This window comes from Danio rerio, chromosome 22 (assembly GCF_049306965.1).
Source record: "Danio rerio strain Tuebingen ecotype United States chromosome 22, GRCz12tu, whole genome shotgun sequence".
Classification (NCBI taxonomy): domain Eukaryota; kingdom Metazoa; phylum Chordata; class Actinopteri; order Cypriniformes; family Danionidae; genus Danio; species Danio rerio.
Genome location: NC_133197.1, coordinates 17,103,186 through 17,119,370, shown reverse-complemented (window position 1 = coordinate 17,119,370; position 16,185 = coordinate 17,103,186). Strand labels below are relative to the sequence as shown.

Below are 16,185 nucleotides of genomic sequence, written 5' to 3'. Positions count from 1 at the left end.
TGCCTATTTAAAATTAGCATACATATAAAATTAGAATAGCATACAGTGTCAAACCTGAGGACATGGTTTTCAGTAACTAAACAGCCATGTCACCCTGCAGCCCAGGACTGGTTACTCATTGAAGCTAAGCAGAGCTGAGCCTGGTCAGAACCTTGATGAAAGAGACCACATGGGAAAACTAGGTTGCTGCTGGAAGTGGTGTTAGGGAGACCAGCAGAGGGTGCTCAACCTGCGGCCTGTGGGAGTTGTAATATAGTGAACAGTAAGCAGTCATTCAAGCGGATGCTACACACTGGTGGTAGTGTGGATCGTGATTGTGAAGTTCTTTGGGTATATGGCCACTCATTTACGCACTATAAAAATACACATTACATTACATGACATAAATGTAAGTTCAAATGTTTTTAGAAATGTATGGATGCAAATATTTTAAAATTTTACAATTTTCTTTTTAAATTATAAGAGCTGTATAATGTATTGAACTATGCTTGATACAGTCACAAACATAGGACAGTTTTTGAGATTTGCCTCAAAAATTTATAAATATTAAATAATAGCAATTTTTATAACAAGAGGTCAGTGGAAGATAATGAAATGTTTAACTACATGCATTTCACATGCTAATTATGTTCTTTTTTGTCAAATGTGACAATAACAAAGCAGTGTCACATCAACAACCCAAACACATGCCTACTAGAAGACTTTTGGCTCTATCATACACCGGGCTCAATAAGGCGCAAGACATGTTAGGTGCGATGCGTTGCTATTTTCAGACCAGAGCTACAGTAATTTTCATGTTTTGCACCACGCTGTTTAAATAGAAAATTCATTTGCGCCACTTTGTGGACCCATAGGTGTGCTGGTCTAAAATAGAAGTGTGTTAAGGCACATTGCTATTTTGAAGAACTGAAATAGACAGCGCGATTGACCATTTAAAAGAAGGTCTAAGGTCCAGCGCAGAGTTATGCACTTATGTGGGTTCAAATGCTTACACATTGCTTAATAAACACAGGATGTACAGCAATACACAAATATCTTTGCATTTGAAAAGATTAAAATGTTACAAAAATAATTATTTTCTACATAAAACTAAAAACTACTGACTCCATCTCAGGCGGCTTACCTGGTTTATTCATGACAATTTGCAATTGATAATTATAATATTATTAGCAATATTTATTATATGCATATTTATATTTGTTTTAATAAAAACAAATTTAGATTTGTCCACCTGTCGGGTTTTGGAGACGTATGTGTCACTATATGGGGCATAGGACGGGTGTTCAGATGTAACTTCGGATGTGTTTTTGACCACACTTCGTTATTATTGTTCGTTTATTCGTTTGCTGGAAATTAGAATTTAATCTAGAAATAGTTTTGAAACAAATCTTTGCGCTTAACAAAAAAAGTTAAATATGTAGGCTAATGGATGACTTCAGTGGAGTGCGTACAACACCCAGGGCCGGAGTGGGACTCCTTTTCAGCCCTGGAGTTTCAAGCCTTACACCAGCCCACTTCAGTTCATGACTGGCTATATTAAAATAACGTCATTTCCAATTTAGTTTTTAATGACACTATCACATCTTTTTCAAGCAAACAGCTGTTTTAGAACTTCAAATGTTTTTCATAAATATGAGAACATTAAAGGGTAGCTAAATCTCCAACACCATTCTTTAAAATATCACAATGTCCTTTCCTGTAATATCTGAATAAATATTATGTGCAAAATTATTTATAGATATCCAGTCCTTTGTAATAGTGGTCACACAAAAAATAAAAATGAAATATGTACACCTACATAAGTAACTCAAACTGTATTATGTCTTAACGTTAAAAATGAAAAAAAAATTCAATATAAATACATAAATTACTCAGGATGGGGTGTAAACTCTGGTCCGCAGCGTCTTAACGCAGCATGAATAATAAATAAAATAATTAATAAAAAGAGTGAGGCTATGGTCAAATAAATAGATAAATAAAAAAAGTGTGATTGCTGAAAGCGCAAGCAGCTAGGGACACCGCCCCTCACGGCCAAAAAATGGACCGGCCCACCGGGAATTCTCCCGGTCCTCCCGATTAGCCTGACAACACAGTTTCCTTATCCACCAAAGTAAAAGAGTAAAGAGTAAAAGTAAAGAGAAAGCAAAGAGGCCGATTTTTTATCCTCACGCAGATGTTCTGTATAACAGTTTTCTCAAATTTCTTTACAAAGTCTGCCATGTAAATAGCAAATGCGCAATGGCACGACGCAACTGACTCTGAAAGCTAATGTGAGATAAGAATCTGATTGGTTTAATGCAAGTTATGCTCAAATTCCATGCTTAAAATAGCAAAAGTGGTTTCGGACACGCCCTTAATGCTTTTGAACCATGCTCATTAGACTTTGCGACTAGATCATTAAAATGAAGAATATAACGTCTACAACTGGAACAAATATAGCAAATTTTCAAACATAAAACGAGCATAAAAGCAAAATAAAACTACACAGATTCAAGCCAGCTTTAGAAATTACGACGTTCATAATATCACTATATATCTTTATGCCTCATATGCACTCTAACATAAACAACACAAGACATTAGTCAAAACTAATTGGGCAAAACAGCTAAACAAAATGTTGCTCTTAAACCTGATAAATGATCCCACCATCAAGCTAGTGCGACTGCAGCAGTCTTTATGATTTGATCTTTAATCACAAATCTCCTCATATTTCCCCTCCACCTGGAGCCTTAAAAAGGAACCCAAGATCACTGTTCAGCAGTAATTACACAAGAGGGAAGAGCAGTCTATTTCTCAACATTAAATCAGTGGATATTTCTTCTCTATAGGTTGGCTCAGACACAATGAGGCCACTCTTGCATTAGCACCATTTGTCATCCTGCCAGCGCTGCTTACATAAAGGTGTGGCATCGTGGACTAGGCTAATGCATTTGTGCTGAGAAAAAAAAACACTGCTGGAAAAGCTTCGGTGTTGGCCAACAGATGATGACACATCGCACTTTAAAGAAGCAGAAGCTATATATTCACTTTATTCCAAACCATTATAAGAGTCTATCAATAAATGTGTGGTTTATAGGTCAATACTATCCTAACAAAGTGCTTCCAAATGTGATCGTTTTGCTTAAACTGATAGATATTTTGGGGTCATTCTTGCTTTGCTGAAAATCATTTGTTAACACTAATAAGAGTCAGCTTGTATCTGACTGGCTGATGAATATTCTAAGTTGTGTGGTTATTTTCAGATAATCACACAGGTAGTCACAAGTAGGTTTTATTACATATTCCCAAAGACTATAGGTGCGTCCCAAATCGCATACTTATGCACTATTCTATGCCATTTTGTATTATAAATAGTGTAAATAGTGTGTTTACACTGAAAATTCTAAAAATAGTAAGTGCACTTTAATTACCCGGATGATGCACTCACTCAACCTATAAAATGAAGTTTGGAATGATGGACACTTCACTCACTCAACGACCGCAGCTTTGTCCACGTAGCTAAAGGGGCAGAGCTATCGGGCGCACATGTTAGATAACTATTTATTTTGGATTGTGAGAGCAGTACTCTCCTAAGAGAGGGATTATAGCGCCTCCCGGTGGTGAATGCAGTTATACTCATGACAGGCATTATTTGGTAGTTTGGGCATTTATTTCACTAATTTGGCAACAGTTAATTGTCATCAGGGAAACTATTTGAATCTCCGCTTAGTAAAAAAAAAAAAAAAAAAAACATTTGTGTTCCATTTGGGACAACCCTACATTCATATACTATGCTGTTGAGTGTGTACAGTAAGTGCATAAGTATGTAGTACATGAGTGCATAGTGTACCATTTGGGACCCAGCTTATAGAATAAACAAGACATGCTACTCAAATCTTTTTGAATGGGGAAAAGTGTAACTGTCAATATGGTGAATAAAGCCCCGTCTACTAGTACAGTAGCCAATCATCAATCATTATATGGTGAAAAAAACCCGCCTTCTAGTACGGGACTTGGACCATATGCGAGTTTCTGAAGTTTTTGTGCACGTTCGGAGTGATCGGCCCCTTGAAGTGCTTTAAAATGTGCAATTTTTATTCGAAATTTGACGTAATCTCAACTGAAATACAAAGACAGGGCGGGACACGTAGTAGCTCATCCCCTTTAAAAAAACAGCAAATGCAGTTTTTTTCCACAGCTCTGCCAGTGAGAGCAGTTGAGATAAAGCGCATCAAAGAAAAAAAGAAGCATATTGAAAGGGGCGGGGCATGTTAAATACTAGAGAGCATTTGATTGGTCAGAAGTTGAATGAATGAAGTATGAGGTGATATCAAGAAATATTGTTGATCCATTTAGGCGGTAGTGTTGTCACGATACTGAATTTCAGTACCTATCGGTATTTAAAGTTTTACAAACATCCATGTCCCGCTAACATTTTTCAGGCGTTTTTAAACACCTCTGATTGGCCATTGTGTTCACATTCTAAACAAAAATGACTTTGATTGACAGTGAATGTCATGTTTACCACCCTGGACTACTGTTTACCAAGTGTAAATAAAGATACTGAACTACAAGGACACTTAAGCATTTTAAATCCCTGAAGATCTGTCGATTCATCAGTGAATCGCTCATATGTCGGCTTACAGACAGACCAGCTGATATACGCGACTTTAAAACGCTCCAGTGTGCCTGTATCTGTGTTTGCACTTTGACGTGCGGTGAACTGATGACCTTCATGGCCAATCACAGTCATTTCTGTTGAGCATGTGAACACAACACTTAGCCATGACAACACTTAGGTGGAAGTGACAAACTGCAAGCTTGTGGATGTTTATATCAGTTTTATTTTTTCTAAATGCAAACTTTGGAGCACACCAGCTTATAGATATTCTATAAAAATGGGACGAATGCCCTGTGAGAAGAACAATGTCACTTCGTTGTTTGTTAAATCAATTCACTGACTGTTACAATTTAAAGGAAGCTACTCACAAAATTAATACAAATCTTGGGACATAAGAAAAAGGTAGATAGGATGATCTACTTCAAATAAATCACCTACCAATGTGATCAGTTTGCTTGAACAGACTTGTGTTGCTGTTGTTATTTTTAAAAATTCAATATCTGCTGAAAGTGAATGCTTAATTCTGATTGCCTGGTGAACATTTCAATGTTTGGGCAGTGATTTTCAGATAAATGCACATGTAACATAGTTGTTTACCTCGGAGTTAATTATAAGACTATAATAAGAAAAATAATAAGAATATAAGACCAATACATGCTTTTATACATACAGTACAGACTTTTACGGAAAATTACCAGATATTTACCAGTATGACTGTGTAAAAGGGACTAATGTCATGTTGGTCCCCAGTTTTTAAACTCTTAAATGATTGTTACAATTTAAAAGAGGTTACTACCGTAAATCACGCAAAGCATCATGACGCACAGGAAAAAGGTGTATACAGGTCCTGTAGGTCGATCTCATTCGAACAAATAACCTCTAAACGTGATCAGTTTGTTGTGAATCTCTAAAAAAACACCCAATAGTTATAAAGGCCCACAGCTGCACAAAGTTTCACCCTTCAAGATGCTGATGATCAATAATAGCACAACAACAATCCGGAACGCAGGCATACATCACTCCGACAGCAGCCAGACGCCCGGATCAAATTCATTATTGCACTGGGTTAACGAGACAATGCATCTTATGAGAAGACAAATGGCATTTGTGGTTACAAAAAGAGTGATAAATTGAGCTTATTGTCTTTGTAAGTAGCATTTTGTAGGCTGTGTTTATACGTGACGATTAGTATTTGTATAATTATATATCATATAGACAATGACTGATATACTATGTTTTCATACTTTATTTCTGGACAGAAATATTTGGGTTGCAAAAGGGCAATATTTATTCTGGGCAGCAGAGGGAGACAGACTCAGTATTGTTATTTATTTATTTATTTATTTATTTTTTTGCTTGCAGAACTATTGTATATATAAAAATAAAACAACTATGATTTGCAGGCACCAGGGTACAGATAAACAATTTCATTAATTTTATTTTTTTTTATTTTTGTGTGTGTGTGTGTGTGTGTGTGTGTGTGTGTGTGTGTGTGTGTGTGTGTGTGTGTGTTTATTTAAAGTCAGAATTATTAGCCCCCTGTTTATCCCCCCACATTTCTTTTTTTAATGGAGAGAAGATTTTTTCAGAACATTTCCAAACATAATAGTTTTAATAACTAGATATTTTCAAGACACTTCTATACAGCTTAGTGACATTTAAAGGCTTAACTAGGTTAATTAGGTAAACTAGGCATGTTAGGGTAATTAGGCAATTATTGTATAAAGATGGTTTGTTCTTTTGTATAAAGATGGTTCTTTCGTTCAACAAATTCTGACTTCAACTATATATATATATATATATATATATATATATATATATATATATATATATATATATATATATATATATATATATATATATATATATATATATATATATAGTTGAAGTCAGAATTTTATATATATAGTTTTTAGTTATATTGTTTTAGCAAAAATGAATAAAATAAAAATATAACGCAAAATATTGATACAAACTATGAGAAAATAAATATGAAAAAAATGGTAGTTATAAAAAAACTAAAGTAAAAATGAAAATGTTTTAAAATTGAATATAAAAGCCAACTTATATTTATGACTATGACAATAGAATATAAACACAATAACACTGCTCATGATAAAACTATTGCTAGCTAACAGTTCAAATTAGAATAATGACAATAAATTAAAAAAATATGTAACAATGTAGAAACTAATCTTATTAAGATATAATATAATATAATATAATATAATATAATATAATATATTATAATATAATGATGAAAAAATAAACGTGAAAAATAAATAAATAAAATAATGGTAAGCATAGCATTTCCCCCTTATTTCTAACCAATTCAATATTTCAAAATTAAGCAAAACTTTGCCATTTGGCCTATTTGATCAGATTTAATTTCCTTTCATTTTAGAACAATCAAGGAAAAGTAATGTTTATAAGCTTTAGTACCTTAAGGAGAGCCAGCGCCACATTGAAGATGATGTTCAATCCCTGTGAAGAAATTAAAAAAACAATTACACACACACACACTCCCAAGGCCACAACATCTGAACAGCAAACCGCCTAGAGCAAAACAGCAAAACACTTCACTGTAATACAGAAGATCACAATTTGAAAACTATTTTTATTCATGCACCTGCCAAGTTAGTTTGAGAGTCTTTCTGCCCTTTTATAAAGTACTATGCAAATCTAATTAAGAGAAAACATAAAAAATATACTTTTAAGTCTTTCGTTGATGAAATTTGATCAATCTGTGCCTAAATAGTTTAACAGCAATACACATTTTTGAGGCTGTTTTTCTCAAAATGAGCTTTTGAGTCTTAAATTTCCATTTCAGCAGCTTTACAAACACAAACACACACAGTTTCATTCATATCTGTACACAATCTGACAAAAGTCTTGTTGATCCCAGCTGTAAAACCGACAAATAATAAACTTCTAGTTGGGATAACTTCTAGTGCATCCCAATGATCACAAATATTGAAAAAGACCTTTTGGAACCCGCATGAACCAAAGATTCTCAGAGTAATCAGTCAAGTATGGTGAAGGAAAAAAACATGGTTTGGGGTTATATTCAGTATGGGGGCATGCAAGAGATCTGAAGAGTGAATGGCAACATCAACAGCCTGAGGTAATAAGACATTTGTGCTGCCTATTACATTACAAAACACAGGAGAGGGCAAATTCTTCAGCAGGATAGCGCTCCTTCTCATACAGCACTTCAGCCTCCACATCAAAGTTCCTGAAAGGAAAGAAGGTCAAAGTGCTCCAGAATTGGCCTGCCCAGTCACCAGACAACATGAACATTATTGAGCATGTCTGGGGTAAGATGAAGGATGAGGCATTGAAGATGAATCCAAAGAATCTTGATGAACTCTGAGAGACCTGCAAGAACGCTTTTTTACCATTCCAGATGACTTTAAGCTATTTGAGTCATTGCAGAGATGTTTAGATGCAGTCCTCCAAGCTCATGGGAGTCATACACAATATGAAATCTTTTTCACAATGACGTTATATTCAATACTGTACATTATTTCTTTTAAGTGACAAGACTTTTGTCTAAGCAAAAATGAAGGCATGATTATATTTTATTTTGGTCAAATAATCTAGAAACCTTGGCCTTTCATATATGCCACTTCTGATACCAAATGATCAATTAAAAGTCGAGTTATTATTTGTTGATCCTAAAACTTGAATAGACGACAAGACTTTTGTCAGGTGGTTTACTTTGAAGGTTTTTACACAGGGATTTGTTCATATATAATTTGCATCAATCTACAGATATAAAATATAAAAATCCATTAAGTTTAATATGTAATATTATATTGTATTTATATTATATATGTTATAGTGTATATATATTAAATGATCGCATATTTCATTAATTAATCAATTTATTTATTTCACCAGCAAGGACCCATTGAGATACAATATCTGTTCTACCACGAAGACCTGGTCAAGACAGGTAGCATAGGACAGAGTTACAAAATATATATCACAACGCATAAACACACACAAAAATAGTATATTTTTAAGTAATTATTTTAATATTTTAATAGTAAACCATAATCAATTGTTAAAACATGTGCACTGTTTTAAATCGAGTCTTTTTTGAATATATCGATAGATGGTACGGATTTCATATATAGTATACCTTGAAGGTCATACCATACATATGGAGCATACATACAGAATGCAGATCGACCGAACTCTGTGTGAAAAAAAATGGCATCTTAAGTAAGAGTATATCTGCTGATCTGCTATTGTAAGTATTTGATTAGAACTCCAACAAACTAGATGTATACTGTGGTAATTTACCATCTAAAGCTTTAAAAATAAAAACTAAGATATGTTGTTTTCTCTTTAACTGTAATAAGGTCCATTCTGTCAATTTATATAATGACATTGATGCGTGTGTAATTATTTATTAATTAGTGCATACTTCATTGTTTATTAATTAGTGCATATTTAATGGTTTATTAATTAGTGCATATTTATTGTATTTTTAAAACTAACACTGTAGATGCTTGTAATACAGCAAATGTTTGCAATTGTTGATGTAATCGGTCAACTGTTGATTAGTATGATGAGACGGAGTGAGTGTTTGGAGCAGGTTCACCTGCAGTGCGTTGTGTTAAATGGTTTCAGAAGAGCTGCAGGGCTGTTTTTGCGCTCTACTAGAAGCGGCAAGCGTGATGTCGAGCGCATTTGCATTTCCTAAAATAGCTGGATTCATACAAAGAGCTGAACGTGTAGGAGTGACAGCAGCTGAAGGAGGAGGAGAGCTATTGTGCTCAGGTGGACTGACAGGCTGTGTGTGTGTGTGTCTGTGTGTGTGTATGTGTGAAAGTGCATGTGTTTCTCTTCTTGAGTGTGTGCATGTGAAGGTGTGTGTGAGGGTGTGTGCGTGTGCACAAGTGCATGTGTGTTTTTGTTTGTGAGTGTGTGTTTCTCTGTTTGTGTGAGTGTTTGCGTGTGCAAGTGCATGTGTGTTTCTTTCTCTGAGTGTGCGATGTGAAGGAGTGTGTGTGTGTGCGTGTGTGTTTGTGTGTGTGTTTGAGTGAGTGTTTGTGTACATGCAAGTGCATGTGTGTTTTTGTTTGCAAGTACATGTGTGTGTGCATGTGAAGTTTGTTGTGTTTGTACAGTATGTGTGGGTGAGTGTGTAATTATGTTTGTGAGTGTGTTTCTGTGTGTGAGTGTGCCTGTGAAGGTGTGTGTGTGTGTTTGAGTGAGTGTTTGTGTGCATGAAAGTGCATTTGTGTTTTTGTTTGCGAGTTTGTGTGTGTGTCTGTGTGTGTGTATGTGAAGTTGTGTGTGTGCAATTGTGTGTTGTGTTTGTAAGAATGTGTGTTTGTGTGTGTGCAAATGCATGTGTGCTTCTGTGTCAAAGTGTGTGCCTGTAAAGGTGTGTGTTTTTCTGTGTATGAGTGATTGTGTGTTTCCGTGTGTTTGTGTGTTTCTGCTTCTGAGTGTGTGTTTTTGTGTGCAAGTGCATTGTGTTGCTGTGTGCGAGTGTGTGAATGTTTGTGTTTGTGAGTATGTGTGTGTGTGCACATTTCTGTGTACTTTTGTACACTTTTGTGTATGTTTGTGCCTGTGTGGGTGTAAATGTGTTTTTGTTTGCATGATGTGTCTGTAAATGTGTGTGTTTTTGTTTATGTGTGTGTTTGTGTGTGTGCAAGTGCATATGTGTTTATATGTGTGCAAGTGCATAAGTGTTTCTGTTTGTGAGTGTGGGTTTTTGTGTGTGTGCTAGCGCATTGTATACAAGTGTTTTTAAGTGCGTGTGCAACTTTGTGTGAATGTGTGTTTTGTGTCTGTGTGCGTTTTTATTCATGTATATACAAACTTATTTGTATGTATGTATATTTTTGTGTGTATTTGGTCAGTGTGCGCGTGTTTGCATGATGTGTCTGTAAATGTGTCTGTTTGTTTATGTGTGTGCAGGTGCTTATGTGTTTGTGTGTGTGTGTGCAAGTGCATGTGTGTTTTTTGTTTGAGTGTGGGTTTTAGTATGTGTGCATGCATTTGTGTGTATTTTGTGTCTGTGTGGTGTTTGTATGTGTGCATGTGTGTGTGTGAAATTTCTGTGTATTTGTGTATATTTTTGTGTATGTTGGGTCAGTGTGCGTGTGTGTACATGTGTGTTTGTTTGAATGAAGTGTCTGTTGTGTGTGTGAGTGTGCTTGTGTGCATGAGTATATTTGTAAGTGTATGTCTTTATATCTGGTGGAAGCCTTATGGGGACTTGCATCACAATGGGGGCCTAAATTGTGGTCCCCGTCGGTAAATAAATACCCTTATAAATGATGAAATGTAAAACTGAGGGTCTATGAGGGGGTTTAGGGAAATAAGGGGCAAAATCTACAGTTTCCACAGTAGAAAGATCATTATGTCTATGAAGAGTCCTCACAAGGATAGCAAACCAAAAATGTAAGTGACTGTGTGTGTGGATATATGTGTGTAAGCGAGTGTATGTGCTTGAATGCGTGTATTTTTGTGTGTGTGTGTGTGTGTGTGTGTGTGTGTGTGTGTGTGTGTGTGTGTGTGTGTGTTATAGGGGCGCAGGTGGCATCGCAGTGGCGAGTGGAGAAGCAATGCTGACTTCAGCTCCGCATGGAAACACCCGTCTCGAGCATCGCCTCCACAAGCTGCTCACATGGCAACACTGAGCTAAAAATAACCAGCCGTAGCTATTAATAACAACCAAGCTGCTCCCGACAGGCTCTAGATGGCGCTGGGGGGCTAAATAGAGATCGCAGGGGGGCATATTAGTGTGTTTGTGTTTGTTGAGGGAGAATAAGACTTTAGTGGTGGACGTTTTTGGTTATGCAAGAAATACTGGGTTTGAAAGGCAAGTGGACATGCCATGATTGATGGTTGTTGTGGGTATGAGTGAAAGTGTTAGAGTTTACGTTTGCAATCGGGCAGAGTGAATGGAGCAATTTGCCTACATTAACATAATGAGGCACAGGGAAAAAAAAGTTACAGCAATGGAACAGGAGTTGCACTAGTGTAATAGCAAAAAAAAAAATAGAAAATATAATGTAATAATACAAATATACAAAAAAAAAATGCATTAAATAATAAAAAAAAGTAATACAATATGATACAATATAAAATATTGTGAATAAACATGAATAAGGTTAAATTGTGGTACTATAGCATAAGAGTGAAATGCTAAAATAAAAAGTTGATTAAAAATATGTAGTTAAATATAATAACATATAGCAATTAGCACTTTATAATATAATATAATATAATATAATATAATATAATATAATATAATATAATATAATATAATATAATATAATATAATATAATATAATATAATACTACAACATTTAATACAATACCACACAATATAATACTATTTTAAAATGAAATATGGTAAATAAACATGAATCAATTAAAATTATGGTAGTAGTGTGTAAGTGTGCCATGCTAAAATAAAAAGTTAACAATAAAATAAATTAATACATTAAATATATAATTAAATTAAATATAAAATAATATAAAAATAATTTAAATATAAAATAAAATATGAAATAAAATTAAAATACATTAAAATTAAATTAAATACATTTAACAAATAATACACAAAAATATATAATTAAATAAAATTAAATATAATGTAAAATAAAATATATATAATAAAATTAAATTAATAACATATAATAAATAATAAAAATGAATATATAATTAAATATAAAATCAATTACAAAATAATATATATATATATATATATATATATATATATATATATATATATATAAAAAACATAAAAAAGATAAAATTAAATAAAAAATATAATATTAAATAAAACTAATAATACATAATAAAAACAAATAAATTAGAGTCTATAGTTAAATATATGTAACTTGCATAATATAAGAATAACTATAATATAATACAAATAATACAAACATTAATTAATATAATAATATTGATATGCTATTAATAACTCACATGTTATTTAATATTTATAATCATTTATTAATTAATATAATAATCATCCAAACTATCAAACAACCAAAACAATCTATTAATAGCAAAATTATGCAAACTAGCAAAATCAGTATTTACATTTTCTATACAGTAAAAAAATGAAAAGCTTTAATCTTGTCAAACATCACAACACATTTAAATATATATTTTTATATTTGTAAATACTGACTCTCATCTGAAACGAGTTTTCTACATTGTGATTAATCTTAGAACACAAAGAAAACAAAAAACTCAAGTTGACTAAAATGAAATTATGAATGAGGGTTAGCGAATGAATGTGAAAGACCAGGATGACAACGAGTTACTCAACATTAGAGGAAGAGCCTTAAAAGGCGGAGGAGTGCTAATGAATTAGAGATGAATTGATAGATGGAGAAAGAGAGAAGGAGGGAAGGAGCATCTAACAGATTTTCATCATGCGATTCATTGACTGAGACAGGCTGAGGAAACTTTTAATTGTCTGGCCTCGGGCTACTACAGACGCTCAATGAAAGCAATGGGGAAAAAAAATAAAAAGGAAAAGCTCTCAGAGGAGCAGAAAGGTCGAAGCGTTTCTTTCAGAAAGACACAAAGCCCATTTCTGAGAAGTCAAGGATGCATGCTTTGGGAAATCTAACAGAGTTCAAGAAGTTTAGAAACAAGCAAACTTTTCCTTCAGATTTTATCCGCTGTTCAAAAGCTGACTGTGTTTGCTTAGGAAAAAAATATGGATTTTTCATATATTAAACAGAAAGAAATGACACATTTGTTTCTTTAAAGTAAAACTACACTGTTTAAAAAAATCAGCTCATTTTACAACTGTCCTAGAGTTAAAAGATTAAGTTTTACCATTTTTAATCCATTCAGCCGATCTCTGGGTCTGGTGAGGGCACTTTTAGCTTAGCTTAGCATAAATCATTGAATTGGATTAGACCATTAGCATCTTACTTTTAAAAAGATTCTACTAGCTACAGAAATCATTTGAACATTTGAACTTGACATAAGAAACATAAAGGGGTGCATCAAAGGCACACATAGGCACACATAGGTAGCTGCTTAGAGACAGAAGGCAAAGGGTGCAGTATGTTGCATCTAGTGAGTGACTCCCTTCATCAACATGCATGATTGCATTCATCTAATTTGCTTAAACTAAGCGATCCAATATGTGGCTATATTCTACAAGCAAGGATTCTGACACCAACGTGAAGCATATGCTTTACTAAAATTGTGTGTAAGGTGAGAAACTTTGAGAAATTTTGAGGGCACAGGGAATAAACTTAAAGGCAGAGGAATGCACTGTCTTTGACAGCTTTCGACATCATCTAGCACTTGCAGTGACTACATTTGTGGACACCAATCCTCCGATTTTAATATGATTAAGACAATACTTTAATTAAGAGTCTACCATGTAAACAGCGATTTTAGATTACCTTAAAGGACCACACACACCCACACCTACTTCTGTTATTATAGAGCAAGTGTACCTGGGTGGGGAATTTCAGGGTTGTTTTACGATTTAGTCATATGCTGTATGCTTTCTATATAAAACAAAAACTGAAATAATAAAAACAATTGTTCACAAAAACTGCATAGAAAACCTGGATAACCCTGTGACGCAATGAATTTAATGGATGTGTGTGCTATAACATGTAACACAATCATGAAAGGAACATTCAAAACTCAAGGACATGAAACACCCTTATCATATTATTGTGTCTTATTCAGATAAAGGCAAATCATTAGATTACTCATGTCCATGTAAACATAGTCACAAGCCCCAACCCAAGAAAAAAAGGAGCTCACTGATTTCGATGACAGCCTTTCCACAGGTTAGTAGTAAGCTAATGTAATGTTAACTGCATAATGCAAGTCTTGCATTCATGGTAACAAACAAATGATCAAAAGAAATAAATTAATGCAATTCAAATATATAAAATATGAGTTGATGTATACTTTAAACTTTAAAATGATAAAGTATAAATATAGAATTATTTTGTTTATTTATAATGATTAAAATATATATATTTTTTGTCAAATAATTTTTTGGCTCAAAAGTATCAGTTCAGGGAGCGTTTAGGCACCAGTACTGTTTTAAAAGTATCGATTTAGCACCGGTATTAAAATAACCTCAAGCGATACCCAACCCAAGTCAGAATTAGACTAAGAATTGTAAAAATATTAGTTTTACAGAGTTATGTAAAGAAATTATTTTACCCACTATTTACATATAGTACTACATTTACTATTAATCACAGTACATATAGAATTTAAAGCAATTTTAAAGTATGTTAAAGAATCGTTTTGAAGCTACTGCAATTTCACAACATATTTTTACATGCACTGTGTGTAAAAGTTAATAAATAAAAGACTAATACATGTGTTCAAATCAAAATAAACAGTATTTTTATAAATCAACAGAAATATTTACTAAATGCATTAACAGTTTGAAACTCATAATGAAGTTAAATGATAAACCACAGTAATATCTACATCAGACACAAATGATCTTTTTTTTTTTTCTAAATCTACAGTTACCAGATTATAGTATGGCAACTACAGTTACATACCAGCACACCTCTGGATATGTAAATCACACATTTATTCTTACCTCATTTTAATGTTGACAAATCCGGCCCTGCAATTAAATATTCTCTGTTGTACCAGTATTCAAAAATCATGTGTACAATGAGTAGTACATCTAAATGTGTACTTTTCACACTAAAACAGAGATTTACAACTGTATAGACGGTGAGTGAAAAAGAGCCAATGGCTCGGTTTCTATTTATGTTGCGATTCGCTTCTTATTTTTACCCGCAGTGACACCTCATTGGTTAAAGGACCTGGTCAGGCCCTGGTTACTGTGATTTTGTGATTAGAGGAGGATGTATCACCTCGCACAGGAGCAGGTCGGTGATATGGAAGACCATGCAGAGAGGGAACTTGGCGGTAAACAGTGTTAGGAACCACTGGGATGCGTACATGTGAGCCTCCAAGTTCAGCTCCTGGAAGTGAGACCACAGGTCCGGCAGCAGCTCCTGGAGAGAAACACTGACGGTTAGTGCAGGGGAAAAGCATGACCTGTAGTCAACAGAAAGCCTGACAGCGGTTTTGTGTGTTGAGCAGTGCTTCCAGAAATTTGTGATTTTATGATTGCTAAATTTAAGGCAAACATCAAGCAGACTTTACGAATTTTACGAAATAAGGTATTTTTAAAAACTGCCTCAGATTTCCTGCAGATTTTGGCTATAAATAGAGAGAGAGATAAAAAGAAACAGACAGAAATATGACAAAAATGACTAACAGATGGACAAAGACAAACAGTCAGTTAGATAGATAAACAAAGAAACAAAACAAAACGAAGGACGGACAGACAGACACAGATAGAAGGATGGATGGATGGATAGGTCTATGAGTTTTTCTGATTATCCCACTGCTTTGGACTTGATATTGATGTGCGACGCTACATCCAGAAGTTGAAATTCTTTTAACTTGAGGCTGGGTTTTAAAAACATGGCGCTCATGTGAGGTGCTTTAAAAGACACAAGATCCAAGTGTGTGGTCATGTCTATTTTACAAGAGTGTGTTTAGATTAAAAAAAATAA

At 34.0% G+C, this 16,185-nt stretch overlaps 1 protein-coding gene across 1 annotated transcript in view; it reads right to left on the bottom strand.

Annotated features, from left to right (window-relative positions):
* Window positions 1-16,185, bottom strand: part of rabgap1l (RAB GTPase activating protein 1-like) — a 151,148-nt gene that overhangs the window by 28,580 nt on the left and 106,383 nt on the right. Inside the window, exons 17-18 of the mRNA XM_073936803.1 lie at window positions 15,475-15,618; window positions 7,043-7,084 (exon numbers count right to left, since the gene is read on the bottom strand). Of these exons, the coding sequence (XP_073792904.1) occupies window positions 7,043-7,084; window positions 15,475-15,618 (186 nt within the window). The remainder of the gene's footprint in view (window positions 1-7,042; window positions 7,085-15,474; window positions 15,619-16,185) is intronic.